This window comes from Phacochoerus africanus, chromosome 1 (assembly GCF_016906955.1).
Source record: "Phacochoerus africanus isolate WHEZ1 chromosome 1, ROS_Pafr_v1, whole genome shotgun sequence".
Lineage (NCBI taxonomy): Eukaryota > Metazoa > Chordata > Mammalia > Artiodactyla > Suidae > Phacochoerus > Phacochoerus africanus.
Genome location: NC_062544.1, coordinates 114,908,528 through 114,929,237, shown reverse-complemented (window position 1 = coordinate 114,929,237; position 20,710 = coordinate 114,908,528). Strand labels below are relative to the sequence as shown.

General features: G+C 54.7%; 1 protein-coding gene across 8 annotated transcripts in view; it reads right to left on the bottom strand.

Moving 5' to 3' along the window:
• NISCH (nischarin) overlaps positions 1-20,710 on the bottom strand; it is a 34,976-nt gene continuing 14,266 nt past the window's right edge. The window contains exons 7-21 of one of the 8 annotated variants that reach the window (XM_047776245.1): positions 19,154-19,249; positions 17,777-17,929; positions 16,915-16,983; positions 16,220-16,405; positions 15,934-16,062; positions 14,690-14,803; positions 14,251-14,362; positions 9,255-9,379; positions 8,099-8,148; positions 5,813-7,234; positions 3,442-3,838; positions 2,817-2,973; positions 2,282-2,410; positions 1,588-1,749; positions 1-1,203 (exon numbers count right to left, since the gene is read on the bottom strand). In XM_047776245.1, coding sequence (XP_047632201.1) covers positions 593-1,203; positions 1,588-1,749; positions 2,282-2,410; positions 2,817-2,973; positions 3,442-3,838; positions 5,813-7,234; positions 8,099-8,148; positions 9,255-9,379; positions 14,251-14,362; positions 14,690-14,803; positions 15,934-16,062; positions 16,220-16,405; positions 16,915-16,983; positions 17,777-17,929; positions 19,154-19,249 — 3,912 coding nt within the window. In that variant the 3' untranslated portion in view covers positions 1-592. Of the gene's footprint in view, positions 1,204-1,587; positions 1,750-2,281; positions 2,411-2,816; positions 2,974-3,441; positions 5,709-5,812; positions 7,235-8,098; positions 8,149-9,254; positions 9,380-12,674; positions 13,719-14,250; positions 14,363-14,689; positions 14,804-15,933; positions 16,063-16,219; positions 16,406-16,914; positions 16,984-17,776; positions 17,930-19,153; positions 19,250-20,710 lie in introns of those variants that run through there. The other 7 variants (XM_047776256.1, XR_007134413.1, XR_007134415.1 and 4 more) reach the window with 7 other exon arrangements.

The following is a 20,710-nucleotide window of genomic DNA, read 5'->3' as shown; positions in this document are numbered from 1 at the left end:
TGTGTCAAACTTGGCTTTATGGAATAGAGAAAATAGGCAACAGGAATCACACTTGGGGCTGGCAGCTGTAGGTCCCCTACCCCCAGCCCTCTCAGCCTCAAGGCCTGGGGGACTCCTGCCCCACAGGGCTCTCATTCCCACTTGTCTGGTCCCGGAGAGGCTTCCCCTTTGGAAAACTGCACAGGGCAGGAGCTTTCAATGTGCACTGTGCGGCCAGCTTCATAATTAGCAGCAGGTGCCCACAATGACAACAACAGTAACAAGACGACTTGACATCTCAGGAAAGGACGTGTAAAAGAGTAATCCAGAACCACGGTGCAACGTTAACAACAGTCCCACGACAGAAGATACGACACTGGTGTGCCCGGCCACGTGGCACCAGGGACAGACAGATCCACGGGAAGCTGATGGTACCCGGAGACCCTGGAGGGGCCGGCACTTTCACTCTCAAGACAGAACCAATTGAACACACAGTTCACATTCTCTGGGAGGACAGTCAAATGAAGGTACCAAGAGAGAAGAAAACATTTTTAAAAGAACAAAGAAAGCCTCCTTTCCCGCCCTGAGTGGACACCAGGCCAGACACGGTGAGCTAGCCAGTGAGTTCCACGGGCAGCTCCCGGCCGCACAGAGCCTCCCACTGGCGGGCTAACAGCGAGATGAGCTTCTCGCGGCTCTCAGCGCTAGGGATGAACACTTGCCACTGGACCTCGCGGCCCTGGCCAGCTCTGGCTGGGCCCCCTGGCTCCTCCCCAAAGTGGTCCAGGGTGACGCTGCCCATGAGGTCGTGGCCCTGAACATCATCAAAGACCAGGGTGAGGGCCTGCGGGTATGTCTGGTAGCCCATGAGCACGCGGTCCAGGTCCCGGACGCGGCGGCCATCATCCAGTCGGTACCGGTCCCTCTGTGGAGGCTCCTTGGCGAACTCGGGCAGCGGGTAGTGGACGAAGTCCTCATCCAGAAGGAAGATCTCGGCGCTGGTGAGCAGCAATGTCTTGGGGCGCAGCAGGCCCCTACAGCGCCCAGGTAGTGGCATGCCCACCTGGAAAGCTTGCACGTACAGCAGGATGCTGAGGCCCGGTGCCTTCTCTGGGTCAGCCATCTTCTGGGCCACAGTGAACGTCAGGTCCCCGATCTCCTCCTCACTGGGGTAGGTGAACTTGACGCGGCTCGAGTGGATCAGCTCGTAGTTCTCCACTTTTCCTGCAGAGAGATGCCAGTGGGGCTGGAGCCTGGAACTGGCCTGTGGTGAGGCTGGGAGCACCAGTGGCCCCAAGCCACCCAGAGGCAGCAGCAAGAGCTGAGTGTCTGTCAGAAGCAGGAGAGAGGGCTCCAATCCCCCATATTTAGGCAGAGACCCGCAGGCCAGCAGCTGAGACCAGAGTGGAGTGGACACTGAGAAGCACCCACTGGATGGCTGTGGATTTGGTGGCATGGGGAAGTTCACGGAAAACCCTAGTGACTTAGCATGAAAAGAGACAAAGAGGAGAGACAGAAGCAGAGATGGGGCCGGGGCACAGAGAGGTTGCTCTAGGGCCTGCTACTGCTCTCAGGGTTGGCCAGGAGACCCAAGCTGGGTGGGGGTACCTGTGGTCTTGTTTCCAAACTCAGAGTAGAAGTCTTTGTCGACAGGCTCAGGAGAGGGTGTGCGTTCTAGCAGGGACAGCACAGCCATGACGTGCTGGAGGAAGCAGTGTGTCAGGTAGCTGTCCCGCGTCAAGCATGTAACCACCTGCGCCGGGGAGGAACCTGTGGAAGAAAGGCCAGTCACGGCTGCAGGCTGCTGCTCCCCCAGCCCCCGTCCCTGCCCCTGGAGCCACCTCTAGTCTCTAGCAGATCAGCCTGGACCTGCAGACCACAGAGCAAGGGCCGGGAGGGCCCATGTGGGAAAGTAGCATGGGGTCTGGGGAGATGGCCATTTCTCAAGCCGGAAGGGTTGTGACATTTCTCTGGAAGGGGATACAGAGGCATCAGGGAAAGAGCTTAGCTTTCTCTCTTCAGGAAGTATGAGTCAGAAACATCCTGCCCATAAGCCCAGGGCCCACTCTGCCCTGCCTGCCCAGCACTTCACTGCCTCTGCCCCCGGCCTCCCGCTCCGAGTCCTGGGGGGTGAGTTCTGCACTCTCAGCAGTTCCTGAAGCTGCTTCCTCCCACTCTGGTGAACTGGCTTGTGAACAAAGAGATAACTCTGCCTGCGATAATGCACCCCTATAGGACGATGGAAGCCCACTGGAGACACTGGCCTTCACCCAAGACAGGACAAAGCACAGCAGTCACTCACCAGTCAGCCGGAAATACTGGTCGAAAAGCCCAACGTTGACTGTCTGCAGGTCGCTGAGTTTTAAAACAAAGCACTGGGAGATGTGGAATGGACTGTTGTTGTAGTCGGTGTTTTTCTGATGCCAGAAATCTGTGATGGAGAGAAAGGGACTGAATGTGGTTGTGCTGGGTGAGCAGCTGCCTTGAGCAGGACTGGGTCCCCCCTGATTGGCCTGAGGCATGGTGTGGAGCCACCACCATTTCTATGCACAGAAGACCTCGTGTGCTGGAGTCACCGGGATCCCTAAGACAGGCCACTGGTTAGAGCTCTCACTGAGGCCCCGGGGGCAGAGGCTGCCTAGCCCCTCCTCAATGTGGCTAGTTCCTGGGCACTCACCAGACCCTGGCTGGGTGTGTTCATGCCTGGCCTCACTTCCCAAGAGCTTGAGAAAAGTGCTGTCACATACCCCCTTCCCCAGAAAAGAGATTCTCAGCCTGTGCAGTCAAATCACTGTCCCCTCAGAGCCCCGTCTGTCTGCTCAGGCCCTGGTGCCTACCCTGCAGCGGCTCAGAAAAGTAGCGGCGGAGGCCGTCATGCAGCACAAAGTACACAGCCTTGGTGGAGAGCAGCACGCAGGCTGTCACCTCCAGCCCCGGGGTCTGGTAGAACACCACTGATGACCACAGGAGGTGTCGCAGCTCCTCATTTTCCACCTAGACACAGATGAGGTCGGTCAGGGCCTGCAGGAGAGCAGGGTGGCCAGGGCCCCCTCCTCTGCCAGCCCCACCACCCAGGAACCTATCCGTCCCAGGGAAGAGCCCACAGCCTTGGATGGGGAGACATGGGACCTCCACTGCATCTTGATGTATTTATAAACTTGTCAGCAAAGAGGAGGTGAGGGGTGGGAGAGGGGTGTGCTGTGGGGTCTGCCTCAGGCCTGAGGCTAGGAATGGAGCAGAGGGTGACAGTGATGCAGGGGACAACTGGCCAGGGGAGGGCAGCCCAAGTTCTCCCTACTCAGGTCCTCCAAGCTGTCAATAGCTGAAGCTGGCTGCAAAGCCAGCACAGAGAGGTCTGGGAACCTGGGGCTGGCCTCGAGGCAAGCCTGCCACGGCCCCAGGACAACCATGCCACCTTCCTCCACACACACACCAGCCAGTGAGATGCACGCTGGGCCCTACCTCAGCAACGCTGTTGTGGAAGAACTCGACGACGGCACTCCCCTGCAGACTGGCAATGTGCTGGAGGGACGGGCAGGCAGGCAGGTGCGAGGGAATCTGATTCTCCTCCGACATGGACTGGATCAGGCGTTCACTTGGGTACTGGGCAGGGGCCTCAGCTTGTGCTGTGCCCTCTGCTAGGGCCGGGACTGAGGCCCCTGCTGAGGCCTCTGCTGGGGTCTCCTCTGAGGCAGAAGCCTCTGTGGGGGCCTCTGGCAGGACCAAAGCTGGCTCTGAGGCCTCCGCTGGAGCTGGGATCTTTGCCAGGCCTGGGGCCTCTGCTGGGGCCAGAGCTGGGACTGGACCTGGGGCTGGAACTTCTTCCAGGGCCTCCTGGAGATGCTGGTCATCGCTGCATCTCCCAATCCCCCAAGAAATACCAGATTAACACACAGGCTCCAATTGGAGGTTCCCATCCCATGTGTCACCTCAGAGTGTAAAGGGAACGGATACACTACACATCACCTCTGGGGTCATCTGGGAATCTCACCTTGGTTCCTTATGGGAAGAGCAAACAGCAGAGGGAAAATGCCTGGGCCCTTTCTCCTGAGATGGAGATGGCAACATGGGGCAAGGCTGAGATAGACACGTCTGACCCATGGACTCAAAAATCATTTTGAGGAGTTTCCGTCGTGGCAAAAAAAAGACCAAAAAAAAAAAAATCATTTTGAGGTGGTGGTAAAGGTGTCAGAAATGCCATTTCAGAGGCCAGAACACAGACCAAGGTCCCCAGGGTTGGAACCTGGAGACCCACAGAGGTCAGAAGCAAAAACTCTAATTGCTTCTCAGTTTGCTTTGGGAGCCTCCTCAGGGGGCCCACGATCTCACACCACTGCAGGTGGCCACATAGCATTTCCCTGGTCTGTTCCAAACACGGATGAAACAATGCTCCAAAGGAACCCTCATGAAGGTTGGGGGCTCCCTGCAATCAGCTACACTCCTATGTGCCCAGGCTCATGTTAGTGGAGAGTCTTAGATGTTGTCCTCTCAACTGGACACTCTGGCTGTTGAAAGAGATCCCTGGGCTCCTGATCTTGCACTGGGTCCAAACCCCCAAGCCTTCTGAGCACTCCTCCTGCTGTCCTGGAGCAGAGATGCATGCAGCCCCCACTGAGGGCAGGGTCCATCCAGGCTTGGGGTGGCAGGGAACCTGAGACAAAGCCTCTTCATAGAAGTTGGGAGATGCGGAGAGGGCCCTGCAAGGCCACCTCTGGCATAGCACCTGGAGGCATCAGGGTTCTCTACGGAGGGCATGGCACTTGTGCTAGGCATAAGAAGGGCCCCTGGTTCAGCCAGGAAGAGGCTGGAACAACAGCCAGATCTGGGAGCAACAGCTGAGGGGCTGGGTTGAGGAAGAAGGCTGGCAGGCCCTGTAAGAAGAGAGTCTCCACTGTCCTCTGTCCTCTGCCCACCAGAACAGAAGACTGCGTCTTATGGGGCAGGAAAGCTGATAAATGAAGGGCTTTCTTGCCCAGGTGGGGAAGCCCCAGCATATGTCAAGCTGGTGGCAGTGCTAAGAGAAAGGGGCATCCTCAAGGGCAAAGGGCCCTCCTTGAGCCCCAGGCAGAAGTGAACTCTGGGTGTGACCATGGCCCCCCATAGGCCACTATACTCCAACCCCAGGTGGCCCTGAGGGAAGCCAGGCTCAGGTGGCAGAGGGAGAGGCAGGGTAAGGAGAGGAGTGCGAGCAAGAACAGGACAGGGCTATTAATTGCTCCCTCCCTGCACCTCAGTCTCCCCTCAGAAGAAAGGGAGCTCTGCAAGAAGGAACCACTTGGTCACACACTCAGACCTTGCTGCTCTCAGCCAACAGGTTCCTTTGGAGGGAACTCATAAAATTACACACACAGAGGGCCCCTGAGCACTCCAGGTCTTCCTGAGAGGGGGCGTGTGGCTCACCAAAGGGTAAGGCTTGGAGCTAGGATCAGAGGCTAGTGGTGTCTGAAGCAGCCCCCCAGCCTGCAGAGCCAGCTGTGGGATTCCAAGCCCAGGAGGAGGGGTGTGGGTGATACTAGAGGTCGTGCTTAGGCTCAGTGTAAAGGGTCAGGCAAAGTGGGAGCAGGAACCTTGGCATCCAGCCACACAGGGCTCTAAGTGGCACAGAACTGGGCCAGCCCAGCTTTGTGGAAACACAGCTTTCCTGGGCCTCTCCTGAAGCCTGGGGAGACAAGCAACAGCCCATCATCCAGCCTGAGGGAGGTAAGGGCAACACCGAGCAGGGTCAGGAGCTGAGGAGAAGATGCAAGAAATCTGCTTGGGTGAGTGGTCTCAGACATGGTGCATACATCAGCCTCCTGCCCCATGGCCCCCAAGAGCCTGTGCTTGGTCTCACCTGGCCCTACCCTCTGTGGGCTGGCCATCCGCGAGGGGGCTCTGAGGCCTGCCCCCGGTCGCAGGGGTCTTGGCGATGACCACGGTCTTCAGGTCCTGCAGTGAGGCTCGCAGCTGGTTGTAGATTCGCAGAAAATGGAACTTCTCGTGGGGCAGCACAAAGATGGCAGTGACAAAGCGGTAGCCCACCAGCAGCTCGAGCACATGGCCATCAGCGAAGGCGCCCCGTGGCTGTGTGCAGCTGCGTGTGGGGTCCAGCAGCACGGTGGAGAGCGGCACACGGCTGAGCTTGAAGCTGTTGCGGTTGCGACAGTTGTGGGTGCCGCGGTTGGGCATGGGGTTGAAGTCGGCCTTGATGACGTTGAGGTGCTGGGGTGTGAGCAGCAACCAGTAGGGGATGGCGGCGGACTTGACCGCCTCAGAGGGGGCACAGCAGGAGCGCCGCACGGCTGAGCAGAGCGTGCAGCTTGCCCACTCGATGTTGCCCGAGTAGTCCCCGGCAGCTGTCTGCACCATGCGCTTGTCACTGTAGACCAGGTAGACGGGGAAGCAGCCTTGGCTGCGCTCCTGGCAGCCACCCGCCACTTTGTAGAAGGTGAGCAGCTGGCGCAGGAACTCCTGCAGGCTGGTGTGGCTGCCATAGAGCACGGGGCTGCACAGCATGGCCATGTGTTGTGGTGCGAAACACGAGCGCAGGTCAGCGTGGAACTCGTGCAGGTTGGTGGCATCTGAAATGATGAAGAGCGTGTTCTCACTGTGCCGCACCTTGAGCACCAAGCACAGCTCCGGCATGAGGAAGCCGAACTCGGTGAGGTCGCCATGCGGGAAGCAGAACACAAAGCGCAGGGAGGAGAGGATGTGCTGGCTGCTGCCCCTGGACTCCTGGTGCGGGATCTCGAAGACCGCAATGCCAAAGTCTGTGAGCACGAGGCAGGCGGCGAACTGGCGGATACTGCCCTGCACATGGATCAGGAAGCACCAGAGCACCTTGAGGATGCGGATGTGCTCCAGCAGGAAGTCCTCATCTGCGCCTAGGGCCCACTCCAGAGCCAGCCTCTCCTCCTCGCCCTCCTCGCCCTCCTCCTCCTCCTCCTCTTCCTCCTCTTCCTCCTCTTCCTCTCCTGGCCCACCCTCCTCCTCTTCCTCCACGTCCGGGGGCCCCATTTCGAAGTAGCGGTTCTCGGCAACATCCTCCTCCTCCTCTTCCTCCTCCTCCTCGCCCTGCTCGCCTCGGCCCTCCTCTCGCTGGTTGGCAGCCTCGATCCAAGCAGGCAGCTGCCGCTCAATGGCTTGCCGGATGAGCGTGCTCAGGCGCTGGATGAAGTCCTGGTTGGTAGCAGTGTAGCCAATGCAGGTGAAGGGCAGAAAGATGATCTGGCCGGAACCAGGCACCACCTGGACCTCTGGCTCTGAGTGCTCCGGGCTGTGCAGGGAGAGGCCAGGTCAGTGACATGCTCGGCTGGGACACCCCCAACTCCCACACTGGGATCCTGCTGTTGTTCCCTGGCTCCAAAGAACCAACCCATGGGTCTCCCAAGCCTCCCAAACAGCCAAGCCTGCTTCTAGCACAAGTACCCTGCTGGGGAGCAAAGGTGCTGGAAAGCTGGGGCCACCACACTCCCAGGGCCCAGATCGCAGGCATCCAGAGCAATCCTATCCATGTCACAAGGAATTCTCAGTCCTCAGATGCTGGCCAGAAGCCCCAAAGGCAGTGAGTATTCAAAAGCCTGGACTCATTCGCCAATTCCCTTCAGGGGCGCCCAGGGGCCTTCACGAGTAAGAGGGGTGGGGAGTGTGGGGAGTGGGCTGGGGGTGGAGGGGTCTTAAGGACTTTCACATCTAAATTCAAGCTCCCATTAGCCACTACTGTCCTTGTGAAAAAGGGTATGGAGAATGAGGCGGGGAACCTCTTCTGTACTAGATCAGAATAAACACTTGAGACTTTAAGGGTCACTCTACCCATATCAACTCCTCCGTGCCCCCCCCCTCTTTAAAAATGGAACAATCTTTTTAGCTCACAGGCTATACAAAATAGGTAGTGCACCAAAATGGTCTTGGTCTGCTGATTCCTAGTATAGGATAATACATATTGTCAAAGCAAAGTTTAGGGATTAGACCTTGGAAACAGACCAGAGCCCATTCCATCTGTGTTTGTTTATTTAAAGGAAGAAATAGTTCTGGAGAACCTCCGTGGAACTGATTTTTACCAAAATCTTTGTTACCACTAGTCAACAGATGAGTGTGTGCAGAAGGCCCAGCATGCCTTCCGCCACAGCCTCTTCCTTACCTTGCACCACCAACAGCCCCCGGCACATCCCTTATCTCATCGCAAAGTGCCTGTGAGAGAAGGAAACTCAGTCATTCTCTGGCATAAATGGGGTGCCGGGCCCTGAGCCAGGTGTCCCACCCTCCCTCATGGCCCTGCGGGAGGTTCCTCATCATCCCCACATTCCACCCTGGGGTGGATTCTGGAGCCTGAAGAGGCAGAGAGACTCACCCAGACATCCTGCTAGCGCACAGCAGGGCTGATCCACATGGGTCTGTCTACACTCCTGGCCCCTGGGCCAGAGCCTTTCACCCCTCTGCAGTTCAGCCTGTGCCTCTGGGTCTGGCATCCCAGGGAATCCACATGGACCATCTACCAAGTTACTAACTGGGCAGGAGAGGACACAGCGAGCAGAGCAGGACACACTCTGTACAGTGCCTGGCAAGCCCCCCACCCCAGTGGTCTCTGGACAGTGGGGAAGACCTGGGGCTTGAGAGCTTCCTACTGTGACCTGAGGAAGGGAAGGGAGAGTGCTGTGAAGTCCCGAGACAGAGGGAGGACTCTGCCCACTGTCCTGATGCCACATGGCCATGACACTGTGTTGATGAACAGAGACAGGGCTGGGGAGGCCCAGGCACGAAGCACACTCCCTGCGCACACAGCAAATGAGCCCCTCACACCACACATCATGCCACCTTCCTCTCTTCCCAAGACACAGAAAGCAGCTCAGGGACCCTCAGCAGCAGCCAGAGAGGAGGTCCCAGAGTCACGTCGTGTTCTAGACTACCAGGGAGACGTGCAGGAATGGGCAAAATAGCCCAGGGGTGCCAGGCAGCAGGACAGAAACTCCTGATGGGTTTGGAACCCAAACAAGCTCCCCCGCGACACGGCCTTTTGAACTGCTTTCCCCACGGAGTATGTTCACTTGCACTAAAGGTCATCTAGCTTGCCTCCCAAGGCCCAGTGAGAGGAAACTGCCTACTCCCATCAGCCCAGAGAAAGAGATGGAGAGACAGATGATAACTGAGCAAAGATGCTTAACCACAAAGCAGGGCACACCAAGCACTGGTTGCATCTGCCACAACTCCACCCAGGCCACCTCCCACTTCCAGAGAGCCTTAGGCAGAAGAGGTGGCTGCAGAGGTAACCAACCCCCAGAAGCAGGAGAGGATGTTACCTGTCCCGCAGGGATGGACTCCAAGGAATCGGAGCAGCCCCGGGCAATGGGCCGGTCCTCGGGAGTCAGACTGTCTGTGGATGAGAGGCTGCTGGCCAGGGCCTCCTCTTGCACGAACATGATTCCTGGAAGACGGGGGCAGGCAGGTGGGGCAGGCAGGGCAGGGAAAGCAGCCATTCAACAATTGGGGCTGGGACCTTGGGCTACTGGCATGGCTGGGGGCTAGTCAGACCCCCAAACCCAGCCACATGGATTACAGAAGAAAAAGTTAAACCTGAAATCTTAAAATAAGTAGAAGAACAAATGACTGCTTATCTCATCTTAGGGTAAAAAGGGACTTTCTGAGCCTAAATCCAAAGGAAGAAACTACACAAAAAATAAACTTCGCAGAGTTCCTATTGTGGCTCAGCAGAAACGAACCTGCCTAGTATCCATGAGGACTCGGGTTTGACCCTGGCCTCGCTCAGCTGGTTAAGGATCCGGGGTTGCCATGAGCTGTGGTGTAGGTCTCAGATGTGGCTCTGATCTGGCGTTGCTGTGGCTGTGGTGCAGGCTGGCAGCTGCAGCTCTGATTCAACCCCTAGCGTGGGAACTTCCATATGCCGCAAGTATGGCCCTAAAAAGCAAAAAAAGAAAAAGAAAAAGCAAAAAAAGGAAAACAAAAACACTTCTAAGTAAAATAAGAAACCTAAGATAAATCAAAATCAGATGAAATAAGAAAAAAAATCCTTGCAATGTTTGACTTTTAATCTATAAAAACACTCTTTAGAGATCCCCAAGGTATGGGGGGAGAAATCCCATTTGGAGACTGCAAAGAATGAACAAACATTCCACCAAAGAATGGCCAATGGACGTAACACACAATACAAGCTCAACCTCCTGAGCCATCAAAGAAGGGCCAAGTTTTGCCTCCTACTCTGCCAAAGGTCAGACTGTGTGGCCTAACCCGGCAGAGGCAAGCACTGGGGTGTGAGCAACCCTGCCCTACAGAGAGCAGTTTGGCAATATGTCCAAGAGCCTTAAACACGTTCACTCCGAGAGCCTCTTCCTGGGGAAATGGTTGAAGGCCCACCCCCAAATCCCTGACATGCCTACAGAGTTTCAGAGTCACAGGGGCACCAGATGCCTCGGAAGGCTGGGCCTTCTCGGAGGCTCTGGTTTTCTCCAGGGCTGGTGAGGATGACCCATGCCCAGCTTCTCAAAGGACACACTCCACCGGCCCTCCCCTGGACAGCACATTCTGATTCATGTACCCCTGAAACACGTGACGTTTTTAAAGCTTCTTGAGGCTGTTTTATGAATACAGCTCCTCTGGGGCCATTACTTCGCTCATTTTCTAGAATGGTTGAGGCTAAAGCCTTTTTTTTTTTTTTTTTTTGTCTTTTTGCTATTTCTTGGGCCGCTCCTGCGGCATATGGAGGTTCCCAGGCTAGGGGTCGAATCGGAGCTGTAGCCACCGGCCTACGCCAGAGCCACAGCAACGCGGGATCTGAGCCGCGTCTGCAACCTACACCACAGCTCACGGCAACACTGGATCATTAACCCACTGAGCAGGGGCAGGGACCGAACCCACAACCTCATGGTTTCTAGTCGGACCCGTCAACCACTGCGCCACGACGGGAACTCCTAAAGCCTTTTTTAAAACTTTCTCCTGAATGCAGTCGGCTAGATGAATGCTGGGCTTCAACTCCATTTTACAGATATCTGGAGTAGCCCAGGGCTTTGCCTCCACAGCCTGGCTTTACCACCAGTCATCGAAGCCCAATAAAATGACTCAGAGCCCCAGAGGTCACAGACCCTTGCTGAGCTCAGCTGCTGCCGAGGGACAGGACAACTCACACAGCCCAGGGGCTGGGCGGGCAGGTGGCTCAAGCCCAGACAGCCCTGAGGGCAAAGCAGCTGGGGTCATGCGCAGTAGGAAGGGCGGCAGGCACACAGGCACACAGTAGGCAGGACACATGCTGTTCTCTCCTGGAATCCACTCCCCTGCCCTCCCATGCTCAATCCTACTATCCCTTGAGATTCACCTTGAATAGGAGTTCCTATTGTGGCTCAGTGGTTAACGAATCCGACTAGGACCCATGAGGTTGTGAGTTTGATCCCTGGCCTTGCTCAGTGGGTTAAGGATCCAGAGTTGCTGTGAGCTGTGGTATAGGTTGCAGACGTGGCTCGGATCCCACGTTGCTGTGGCTGTGGTGTAGGCTGGCAGCTACAGCTCTGATTAGACCCCTAGCTTGGGAACCTCCATATGCCAAGGGTGTGGCACTAGGAAAGACAAATAAATAAATAAATAAAAAGATTCACCTGGCATACTACCTCCACAAAGCCCTCTCGACCTCTCTCCCTTCCACAAATGTGCCAAACGTTCTGCCCACTCTCCCTCGGGCACATAGGTCAACTTCACAAGAAGCCTCAAGTTCTTCAGGGGCCCTGTCCTGGTCATCTTGAAACCCTCCAATTAGGATGCAGGGAGGAAGCCCTTACCTCCGATGGACCAGGAGCAGCACTAAGCGCTTCCCTAGCAATAGTTCATGCGCAGCCGCCCCCACCGCTGTTATTTACCACAGTTCATCAAATCTAAGATGCATAGACGTGGTGCCATCTTGGTCTTAGCAGGTATCCATGGAAGGCTTTCACACAACTTCATCACGAATAGCAGCTGGCTGAGAGTGACTACGGGATGCCACTGACTGAAAGATGCATCTCAATTTCAGAGAGGTCACAAGGTGGGAAGTATGTGCATCTTAGAATCGATGAAGTAGGGTAGAGGAAAAAGAGCTTCCTGAGGCTACAAGGTGCCTGAGGGAACAAGGTCAGGGAAGCTGGGATGCAAACTCGGGTGACCTAGCCTAGGCGCTTGCTCCTCACCACTTCTCTAGAGCCTCCTCTCAGCCCCTAGACCTAGCTGGAGAATCAACTCTGGCATTTCACACATCACCCCCTGTGGCCACAACCCTCCATGGTTCCAACAAGCTGGCTAACAGCTCCTGAGCTGACCAGAGGCCTAGTGTTTGCTGGACAGCGCTTCCTCCAGGCAGGCCCCCAGAGGCCCAGTTTATTCACAAGTTTGTTTACTCCTACAGAATCAGGCTGGGAACAAAGCTGCTCCCCCCAGGGAGAAATCCTTGTCCATCCAAGCAAGATTCAGTAGCATAGGGCTGAATACAAACATCTGTGGATTCCTCCACATTAGTGAGAAAGAGCAACATTTTCCTGTCACTAACTGCCCCCCCCCACCCAAGCCCTGTTTGGAGCTGAGGAAATGTGGACAGGGACAGTCTTTCTGCTTCCTTCCTGGACCGGGGTCTGTACAAACAAGTGGTCAGAAAGGGCCACTCAGAGGACAGGACAGGAGACATGAGAATGCTTAGATGGGGGCCCAACCTTCGTTGTTTCTCACAAAAAGGAAAGAGATGTGCACACAGAGACATCCAGTGCAGCTTTATTCATAAGAGGTGCAAATCTGGAGACAACGTCTAAATGTCCAGGAATAGGAAAGGGGAAGACTACAGTGAGCCACTCTGTGTCATGTCCCCAGGAGCAGGACAGTGAGGAAGCAGGGCTGAGGCCTGAGTCTGGCTGGTGCAGCTGCAGCCTCGGGGCCGGATGCCTCATGTGCTGCCTGCAGCTGGCTGGTCCACTTACATACTCACTCGCCCCTTGACTAACAAACGCTGACTGAGAACTGGCGGGTCCCTGGCCTCTGGGACCAGCCGTGCCTCCCTGTCCCGAGCCTCATCATGCTGTTCCCCTGCAGGCCCCCAAGTGCTGTGACAGGCAGCGTGGGGCTGCTGGGTCCCCGAAGGGCTCTGGTCCTGCAGCAGCAGACAGGGTCAGGGAAGTGTCTTCACAGTGACACAAACCCCCTCCCCTTTAATGTAAAAGAGTAAAACTGAGCTTTCTCGGTCAAGAGTGTTACAAAAGCAATCAGATGACTACTCCAGCACTAATGTCACTGTCTGTCCTCAGGAAGTCTCATTCTTGCCTCACGGTTGGAACCCTGGGGTGCTGTCCTGTGGCAGGCTCTCTGCCTCAACCCCGTGCTCCTCCCTTCTCAGCCAGCCTTCCTCTCTTGGATGCAGCGGCTGCAACGTACTTCAGACCACCCCTTAATCACACACGTTAATGTTTGTCACATCCCATGTTTTGCTAGCATAAGTAGTACTGCAGTGAGCATTGCACCTCCCCCTGCCCCTTATCTTCTGCTAAGATAAAATCCCCACCAGTGGGGTTATCAGGTCCAGGGGAAGGAATGTTTTTCTGGCTCTTGAAACATAGGGTCAAACTGTTTTCCCAAGACCTCACACCAAGTTCTCCATCTCCAGGAGCCCGGGCGGGCGGCGTTCTTTCCTGTGTGTCCCGAGCCTCGGCTCCACTTGGGACGGCACACCCTCCCCTCTTCCGTGGGGGCCGGGCCAGCAGTCACTCATGGGACCTGCTTCACTCACTCATCTCCGAGGATGCCTGGGTTCAGAGGTGAAAGCCCTTTGAAAACGCTAAGACAATGGGTGGGTGAAGGGGATTTGTCTTCCATGGGTCCATGGACAGCCCATCTCAGCCCCACCAACAAGGGCTGAGGGCCACCGTGATGAGGCAAGCTCCCCATACAGGGATCGGGGCTCCCAACCTTGGGAAGTAACAAAGCCTGGCTTCCCATTAACAAGAAGCCAGCCTGGCCACACTGCCTGCAGGGAGTGGGGTCCTTATAGGCCAGCAACCCTGAGCCTATTTACAGAACACACCCCACGGTACCCTAGAGGAACTAGATATGGGTGTCAGAGCAATTGGAAGTCCTTGCTAAGCAAATGACAGAAATCAAGCCAGGCACTCAGGCCATGTGCCACCCTGAGCAGCTGGTGTGTAGACAGCAACGTGCCCTCCCTGTACCTGAACCCTATAGGGGATAGGTGCCGGCATCTCTCCCCAACCCCAGCCCAGCCAGGGCCCCAGGCAGGGCATGTGGGGCTCTGCTAGGCAGAAACATACACACGATTACCTTGGTTGGAGAGAATAGGCTGGGGCAGGGAGGCTGAGGTGGGAGCCACGGTGGGAGGGGAGCCACTGGGTCTGATGCAGGGGGCAGCAGAGAGCCTGGAATCCTCACCGACCTGAGGAGGAGTGCTTGAGTCAGACCGGGAGAGAAGAGGAAGATGCAGAACCGAACTCAACAGAGCTGGAGATGTGAGAAGCTCAGAAACCTCAGTGCCGGGCAAGGAGATCTCCATTAGCCCTTAGCAAGCCCCCGTGGCAGGTCCTATCATCAGCCCCATCTCACGTTTGAGAAGAAAAGGACGTGACCTGCCCAACATCATGCAGCCTAGAAGGGGTGCAGCCAGGACTCCATGGGTCCTTCCAGGCCCAGCTCTCCACAAGCCAGCTCCTCCCTGGGCTGGCTCCTTAATGCCTGTCCTCCCACCTCCCACGCAAAGACTCACCTTCTTCTCAGTGTTGCTTAGTTTGGACTTGACCTCCTTGGCTTTCTGAATCGCTTTTAGCACTTCCACTGTGTCCAACTCCTTCTCTGTGGTCACTGTGTTGTCCAGACAGACCTACAGTGACCAGAAAGTGGCTATCAGTGTAGGGGCTGGCAAGCACACAGGAATCAGAATGGTGGGGTCCTGCCAAGGTGTGGGCCAGGCCCCTCAGGATATAGGACACCATGGAGGCTCAGCCTGCTGGGAGGCAGGCTCACCACCCACAGAAATGACCTGGGGGCTCCTTGGAGAGGCCTGGGGAGGTCTCACACTGTCTTGCCTGTCTCTGGGAGTCCCTCTCTAAGAAGGGAAGGCAGGACTGCAAGGTCCACTGAGAAGGCCTCTCAGGTGGCGGGGTGTGGGGGAAGATGGTGCCTTGAACTAAGCCTCCAATTATGGTGGAACTCAGATCTGCAAAGAGCAAGAGAAAGGTCTTCTGGGCTGGGGAACCAGGAGGGCAAAGGTATAGGAAGCAGGCAGGAAGGCAAACACCCCACCTGCAAACACAGGGCGGGAGCTATGGGCCAGGAGGCATTGAGGGTGGCAGTGGGGGCAGCAGTGCAGTCAAATGAGGGAAGGTCTCGATGGCCTGGGAGTTGGGGAGAGGAATAGGAGGTGACATCCTGTGAATGTTGCCCTGGTGACAGTGTGAAGAAAGGGGCACTTGTGGCTGAAAAGAGATGGAGGGTGGTGGTGGGGGAAGATACAAACAGACTTCCAGTTACCTTCTGGCCTGGGATTTGGGGTGAGTAGGGGAGGGCCTGCTCAAGGCTGAGGAGACGAGTGAACAGAGGAGGACCTATTACGTTGGTGAGTGGTGGATGGCCATGCTGCAGGTGGCAGATACTGGGTTGGGTGACACTGGCCAAGGTGGGCAAACCCTTCAGGTCAGTAGTCAGAATGAATGGCCAGGCACTGTCCAGGAAATGCGATTAAGTGTCTTATTCCTGACCCCTGCCTTTAATAAACATTACTCTTTAACAGGTTGCAGACAGTCCCTCCACACCTCAGGCTGTGTTTGTTGGTTTGTGCGGTGCACCCCCAAGCCTGAAGCTCTGACAGATATAAGGGAAGCCTACTGGGGAATCATAGCAGCCAGTGGCCCCCTGTAGGAAAGGAGTGAGGAAGCCTTCTCCCAGGGAGGCAGCCGACTTGCCAACATCAGTGGACAATGCCTTGACCCACCTGGTGCCCGAGCAGCTTACCTCAGACGCCCGCTCTCCAAACTGAGCCAGCACCTTGGTCCGGTAGTCTGGGATGATGCTCAGAGGGTTGTTCAGCAGAGCCACGTGCTCCAGACACGGGAGGCTGCCAATGCTCCTGACCTCCTCCATCTGCAAGGCATACCCAGCGTCCCCTCTTTTAACACTTCAGCTACATGACCACAGACCTGACAGCCATGAGACAAGTCAAGCCTACCGTTCTCCCTAAAGCGATAAATGCCAAGGCCCAGCTATCCCACACCCAAGACCCTCTTGGGATGTGACTTACCTGCTCGATTCTGTTGTTGCTGAGATCCAAGTTGACCAGAGAGTAGAGCTTGTGCAGGCCACGCAGACTCCCCAGGAGGTTGCCCGCCAGGTTCAGGGTCTTAATGTTGCCCAGTTTGGTGTGAACGCCTTCCAAGGAGGAGAGCTTATTGTAGGACAGGTCCAGGTGCACAAGGTTATATAGGTGCTACAGCGGCAGGAAAACAGGGTGAAATAGTTCAGGTCAAGGCTCCAAAGAAAGGGGATGAACATGGAGGGTATGATGAACAACCAGTTCCACATATCGGCTCTGTCCCCTCTGACAGTTATTTGGAAGGGAAATCCTCCTTTCCTGCATGTCACACACAGTGGCACCCCCACCCAAGGGTAGGCGTGGGCTATAAAACGAGGCTGTGTTCATGATGGAGGCACATCATCTCCCATCTGCTCAATTTGTATCCACACATCTTTTCTAATTCTTGGGAACTAAAGCAATGATTTTGCTGTGCATTACTGGGATCCTCCAGGGAAAGGCAGCAGCCCCTGCCTTTGCAAACCTCTGGTGCACCCAGACCTCTCAAGGGCCTATGAGAGAAACCCCAGAGGATGGCCAAAGGCCCAAGGCTGCATCTGTCTCCTAAATCCTGCAAGAATGGTGGTGGTGGGGGGATCATGAGAAGCATGAAGGCAACGATGGTTTCCAATGACATGAATTACCTGCAGATTATCCACAACTAGCACTCCATTGTGACTCAGATCCAGGAACTCAATCTTTGGAATAAGTTTCTTGTGGAGAAAAAAAAGACATAATCTGCTATTACCCTAGGAGGCTAGACCCTACGTGGCCCCTGCGCATGGTGGACAGACATCTTAGGATGCTTCCTCCTGGCCACCACTTCTGGGCTGGGCACTTATGCAGGGTCCCTGATGTGACACCTACCAGTGCCCACCCAGCAGCATGTCCTCAGGAGCACACAGGGACTCCAGTGCTAACCAAGTGTTCTTTTTATGGAACATTTGGCTTGTAAAAAGGACCAACAGCAAGGTCGCAGGCAGAAGGAAGTGTATCCTTCTTCAACCCCACCCACATCCCTCGAGAGGCACAAATACATGAATCACACCCCTACTGCCCAAATACCGTCTGGATGTCACTCTTACCCAGGCACATCTGGAACCTATGGACTGATTTTTCTATTCCACTCCCTCGGGAATGAATTTCACCACTTACTGTGTTTCTGTTCTATCAAAAAGTACATGTAATTTTTTATTTTGGCCACCCCCATGGTATGTAGAAGTTCCCGGGCCAGGGACTGAATCGCCCCACTGCAGCAAGCGGAGCCACATTAGTGACAATCCCTGACCCTTAACCTGCTAGGCTACCAAGGAACTCCAAAAGCACATGCAATTAATATGCTTCATTTGTTCTAAGTACTATTTCACCTAGTTTTAATAATTCCATTTTGAAATAAAAAATTACAGGCAATGCACAGAGCACTGGATACAGGTTTTCAGTGGTCCTTCTAAAAAAGCCAGGCTAAAAACCCAGCCCTAGAGTCTGGTCAGGCTGTGGAGAGCGTACCACAGACTCGTCGATCTCGGAGATGCTGTTGTGACTCAAGTCCAGAGCAGTCAGCGCCTGCCATGTGGGGATGATGGCAGTCACAGGGCCCTCCAGGGCTGCCCCTGCTGGCTCCCACTCATCAAATTCTGAGGCTTCAGGAACAAGGACTTCCTGTGTAAGAACATCTGGTGAGCACCACACGTGGGCCTGCATGCAACACTGACTGGGAACACAATCATTGCAAAATTTCAGGAAGGGCTGGAGCATATTTAGTATGTGGAAGTGATCTTGCATTAAAATGCTGCTTTGGTTCATATGTCTTGAAATGATTGTGAAATAACTGAAGAGCTTAGGAACATAACAGCCACTTGGAATATATTCTGGCCCTGCTTTAGGAGCAAATGCTTTTCCAGCTCACAAGACCTTTTGTTATATGGTGATGTCTTTTCTGGCTTAAATCTTAAGAGGCTGAAGGTCAGAATTTGCAGTGTTTCCAGGCAACTGTGCTTTACAAGCTGGCACTGTGGTCCCTACAGCGGACCATAAGTCCTTTAACCATTACTTCACAGGGTAAAATCCAGCAGCACTGAGGCAGGGGAGCAGCATGGAGCACAGGGCACCATCCGAGGGGAGGGAGGCAGAACTCCTCATTTTGACTCCTGATGCCCTTGGATAAACCCTCTCCTCTCTCAATGAATTATCTTGGGCTTCGTGAGCCAGGAAGCAGGGAGTGCCTCCGAGAGGGGTGAAGCTGCTTGTAAGCCTCCTTCTTTCAGCCAGTAGCCTCAAGAGAAAAACTTCACCAAAGCCAAATCAAGCACTGTGAGTACTGCCAAGTAGCACTAGGTTTCTTTCTATATCTAGAGAAGAATTTTAACATCATTAAGATGCAATTAGTAAAAAGGTAAAGAGAAGAAACCTCTTACATTCTCAGTTTGAGTATTCCTGTCACTGACATACAGACAACAGGGCCCGACATACACAACCTTGCCTGTGACTTTAAGTCCACTAAGAATAAAGTAGGAACAAGTGCTAAGCCAGGCCTTTTCACACCAAGAGAAACATTTCTATGAATCCACTTAATACACTGTTCTGCTGCTTGTCACTGCTAAACAATTTAGCAAAAATCAATAACTTTTTGGGGGGCAGGGGAGGATTACTCAGTTCCTTAAAATCTCTTATCAGTGTTGATTTTTGATGAAGATGTGGACTGAAGTGTCCCAGGGACTGTCAAGCACTGGGAGGTCCCACGTGAATGGATGGCCGCCCCAGGGGAAGGTCCGGCCTCTGGGTCCTGAGAGACTGCAGCAGTATTCACATGATCCTCAGTGGGAGGGACAGTGCAGGACCCTGGCCCTCAGATGGAGCCCTGGGCAGGTCACAGGTGGAGCCTACCTTCATGGAGGTTGCTGAGAAGCAGACGCTCATTGTGGCTAAGGTGGGCTTTGATGAGACCAGCCCCCGGATGTGCTTGGCATCACAGTGACTTATCTGGAATGAGGAAGAGCTGTGTCTCAGAAACCGCATTGATGGAGTTCCCATCGTGGTGCAGTGGTTAATGAATCTGACTAGGAACCATGAGGTTGCGGGTTCGATCCCTGGCCTTGCTCAGCGGGTTAAGGATCTGGCGTTGCCGAGAGCTGTGCTGTGGGTCGCAGACGCGCTTGGATCCCGCATTGCTGTGGCTCTGGCGTAGGCCAGAGGCTACAGCTGATTCACCCCTAGCCTGGGAACCTCCCACATGCCCCGGGAGCGGCTCAAGAAAAGGCAAAAAGACAAAAAAAGGAAAAAAAGAAAAAAGAAATGGCATTGCTGCTCAGTTTCTTTCTATACCTAGAGAAGAATTTTAACCAGAAGTCCTGGGAAGTAGGTGTTTACGATTCACGCGCAGATGGAGCACAACCATCGGTGACCCCAAATACTTCGAGGCAGGAGGTAACTCAAACCCTAAGTTTCTCTTTCTCCCAATTTTTCGTGTTAACTAAACATTCCCTGAAATAGCTTGTAAGACAGTGGGCTCGTGACTACCATGCATTCCATTTTTTCTGAAGGGCTGCTTGGGGCTTGGTGGGTAGACAGAAAACTAAGGCCAGGACACCAGAGCTGGAGAGTGAGGGGCCTCTGCAACTTCACTGCCTTGCTGCATTGGCCTTGGCAGCCCTGCAGGCCAAAGCACCCTCTGCATCCTCCCTCGAGCCACCTGCCTAAGAGCTCACAGATGTGGACTCCATCTGGTGGAGCCTTGGCCTGCCCAGCCAAGTACTCCTCTAACTCCCAGCCACTACTCGCCTGTGCTGGTCAAGGCACAAATTCCCATCAAGGGAAGGGTCCTCAAGGTCTCTGAGACAAGCCGAGCATGCTGCAGTGAGACTTGCCTTAATTCAGATCCTAGCTTCCCCCTCATTAACTGTGCGATCCTGACCAAACTTCCTCACTTTCCTAAGCTTCAGTTTCGTCAACTATAAAACAGGAATGTAAGTGCCCATTTCACACAGCTGCTGAGAAGATTCCATCAAGGTGTGTACATCAGACTTGGGGCACAGGAATAAAACACAAAGCCATACTTGAGAAATCGATGCATTTCAAGAATGGTATCAAAACTGGCATTGTGAACACAGGTCTTTACTAGTGAGTACTACAAATTATTTCTTGTTAGATGTAGGCATGCCAGAGAGCAGAGAACCCTCCAAACCCTCTGTGGATTTGCCCTGGGAGACAGAGACTTGGAATTTGCTCTGTTAGGTCCTCAGGAGGGCTTCCTAGCACTTCAACTTAAATAACGAGGTGGCCCAGAAGGAGTTGGGCACTGTTGCTCCCTCCTGTCCAAATGCTGCAGGGGTGGGGTCATGCAGACCAGCCAAGAGCAACAGAGGCTTCTCTTTCTCTGACTTCAGATGGGCCTTACTCACCTAAATGGAATCTGCCACATACTGACAAAAAAGCAACAGTGCC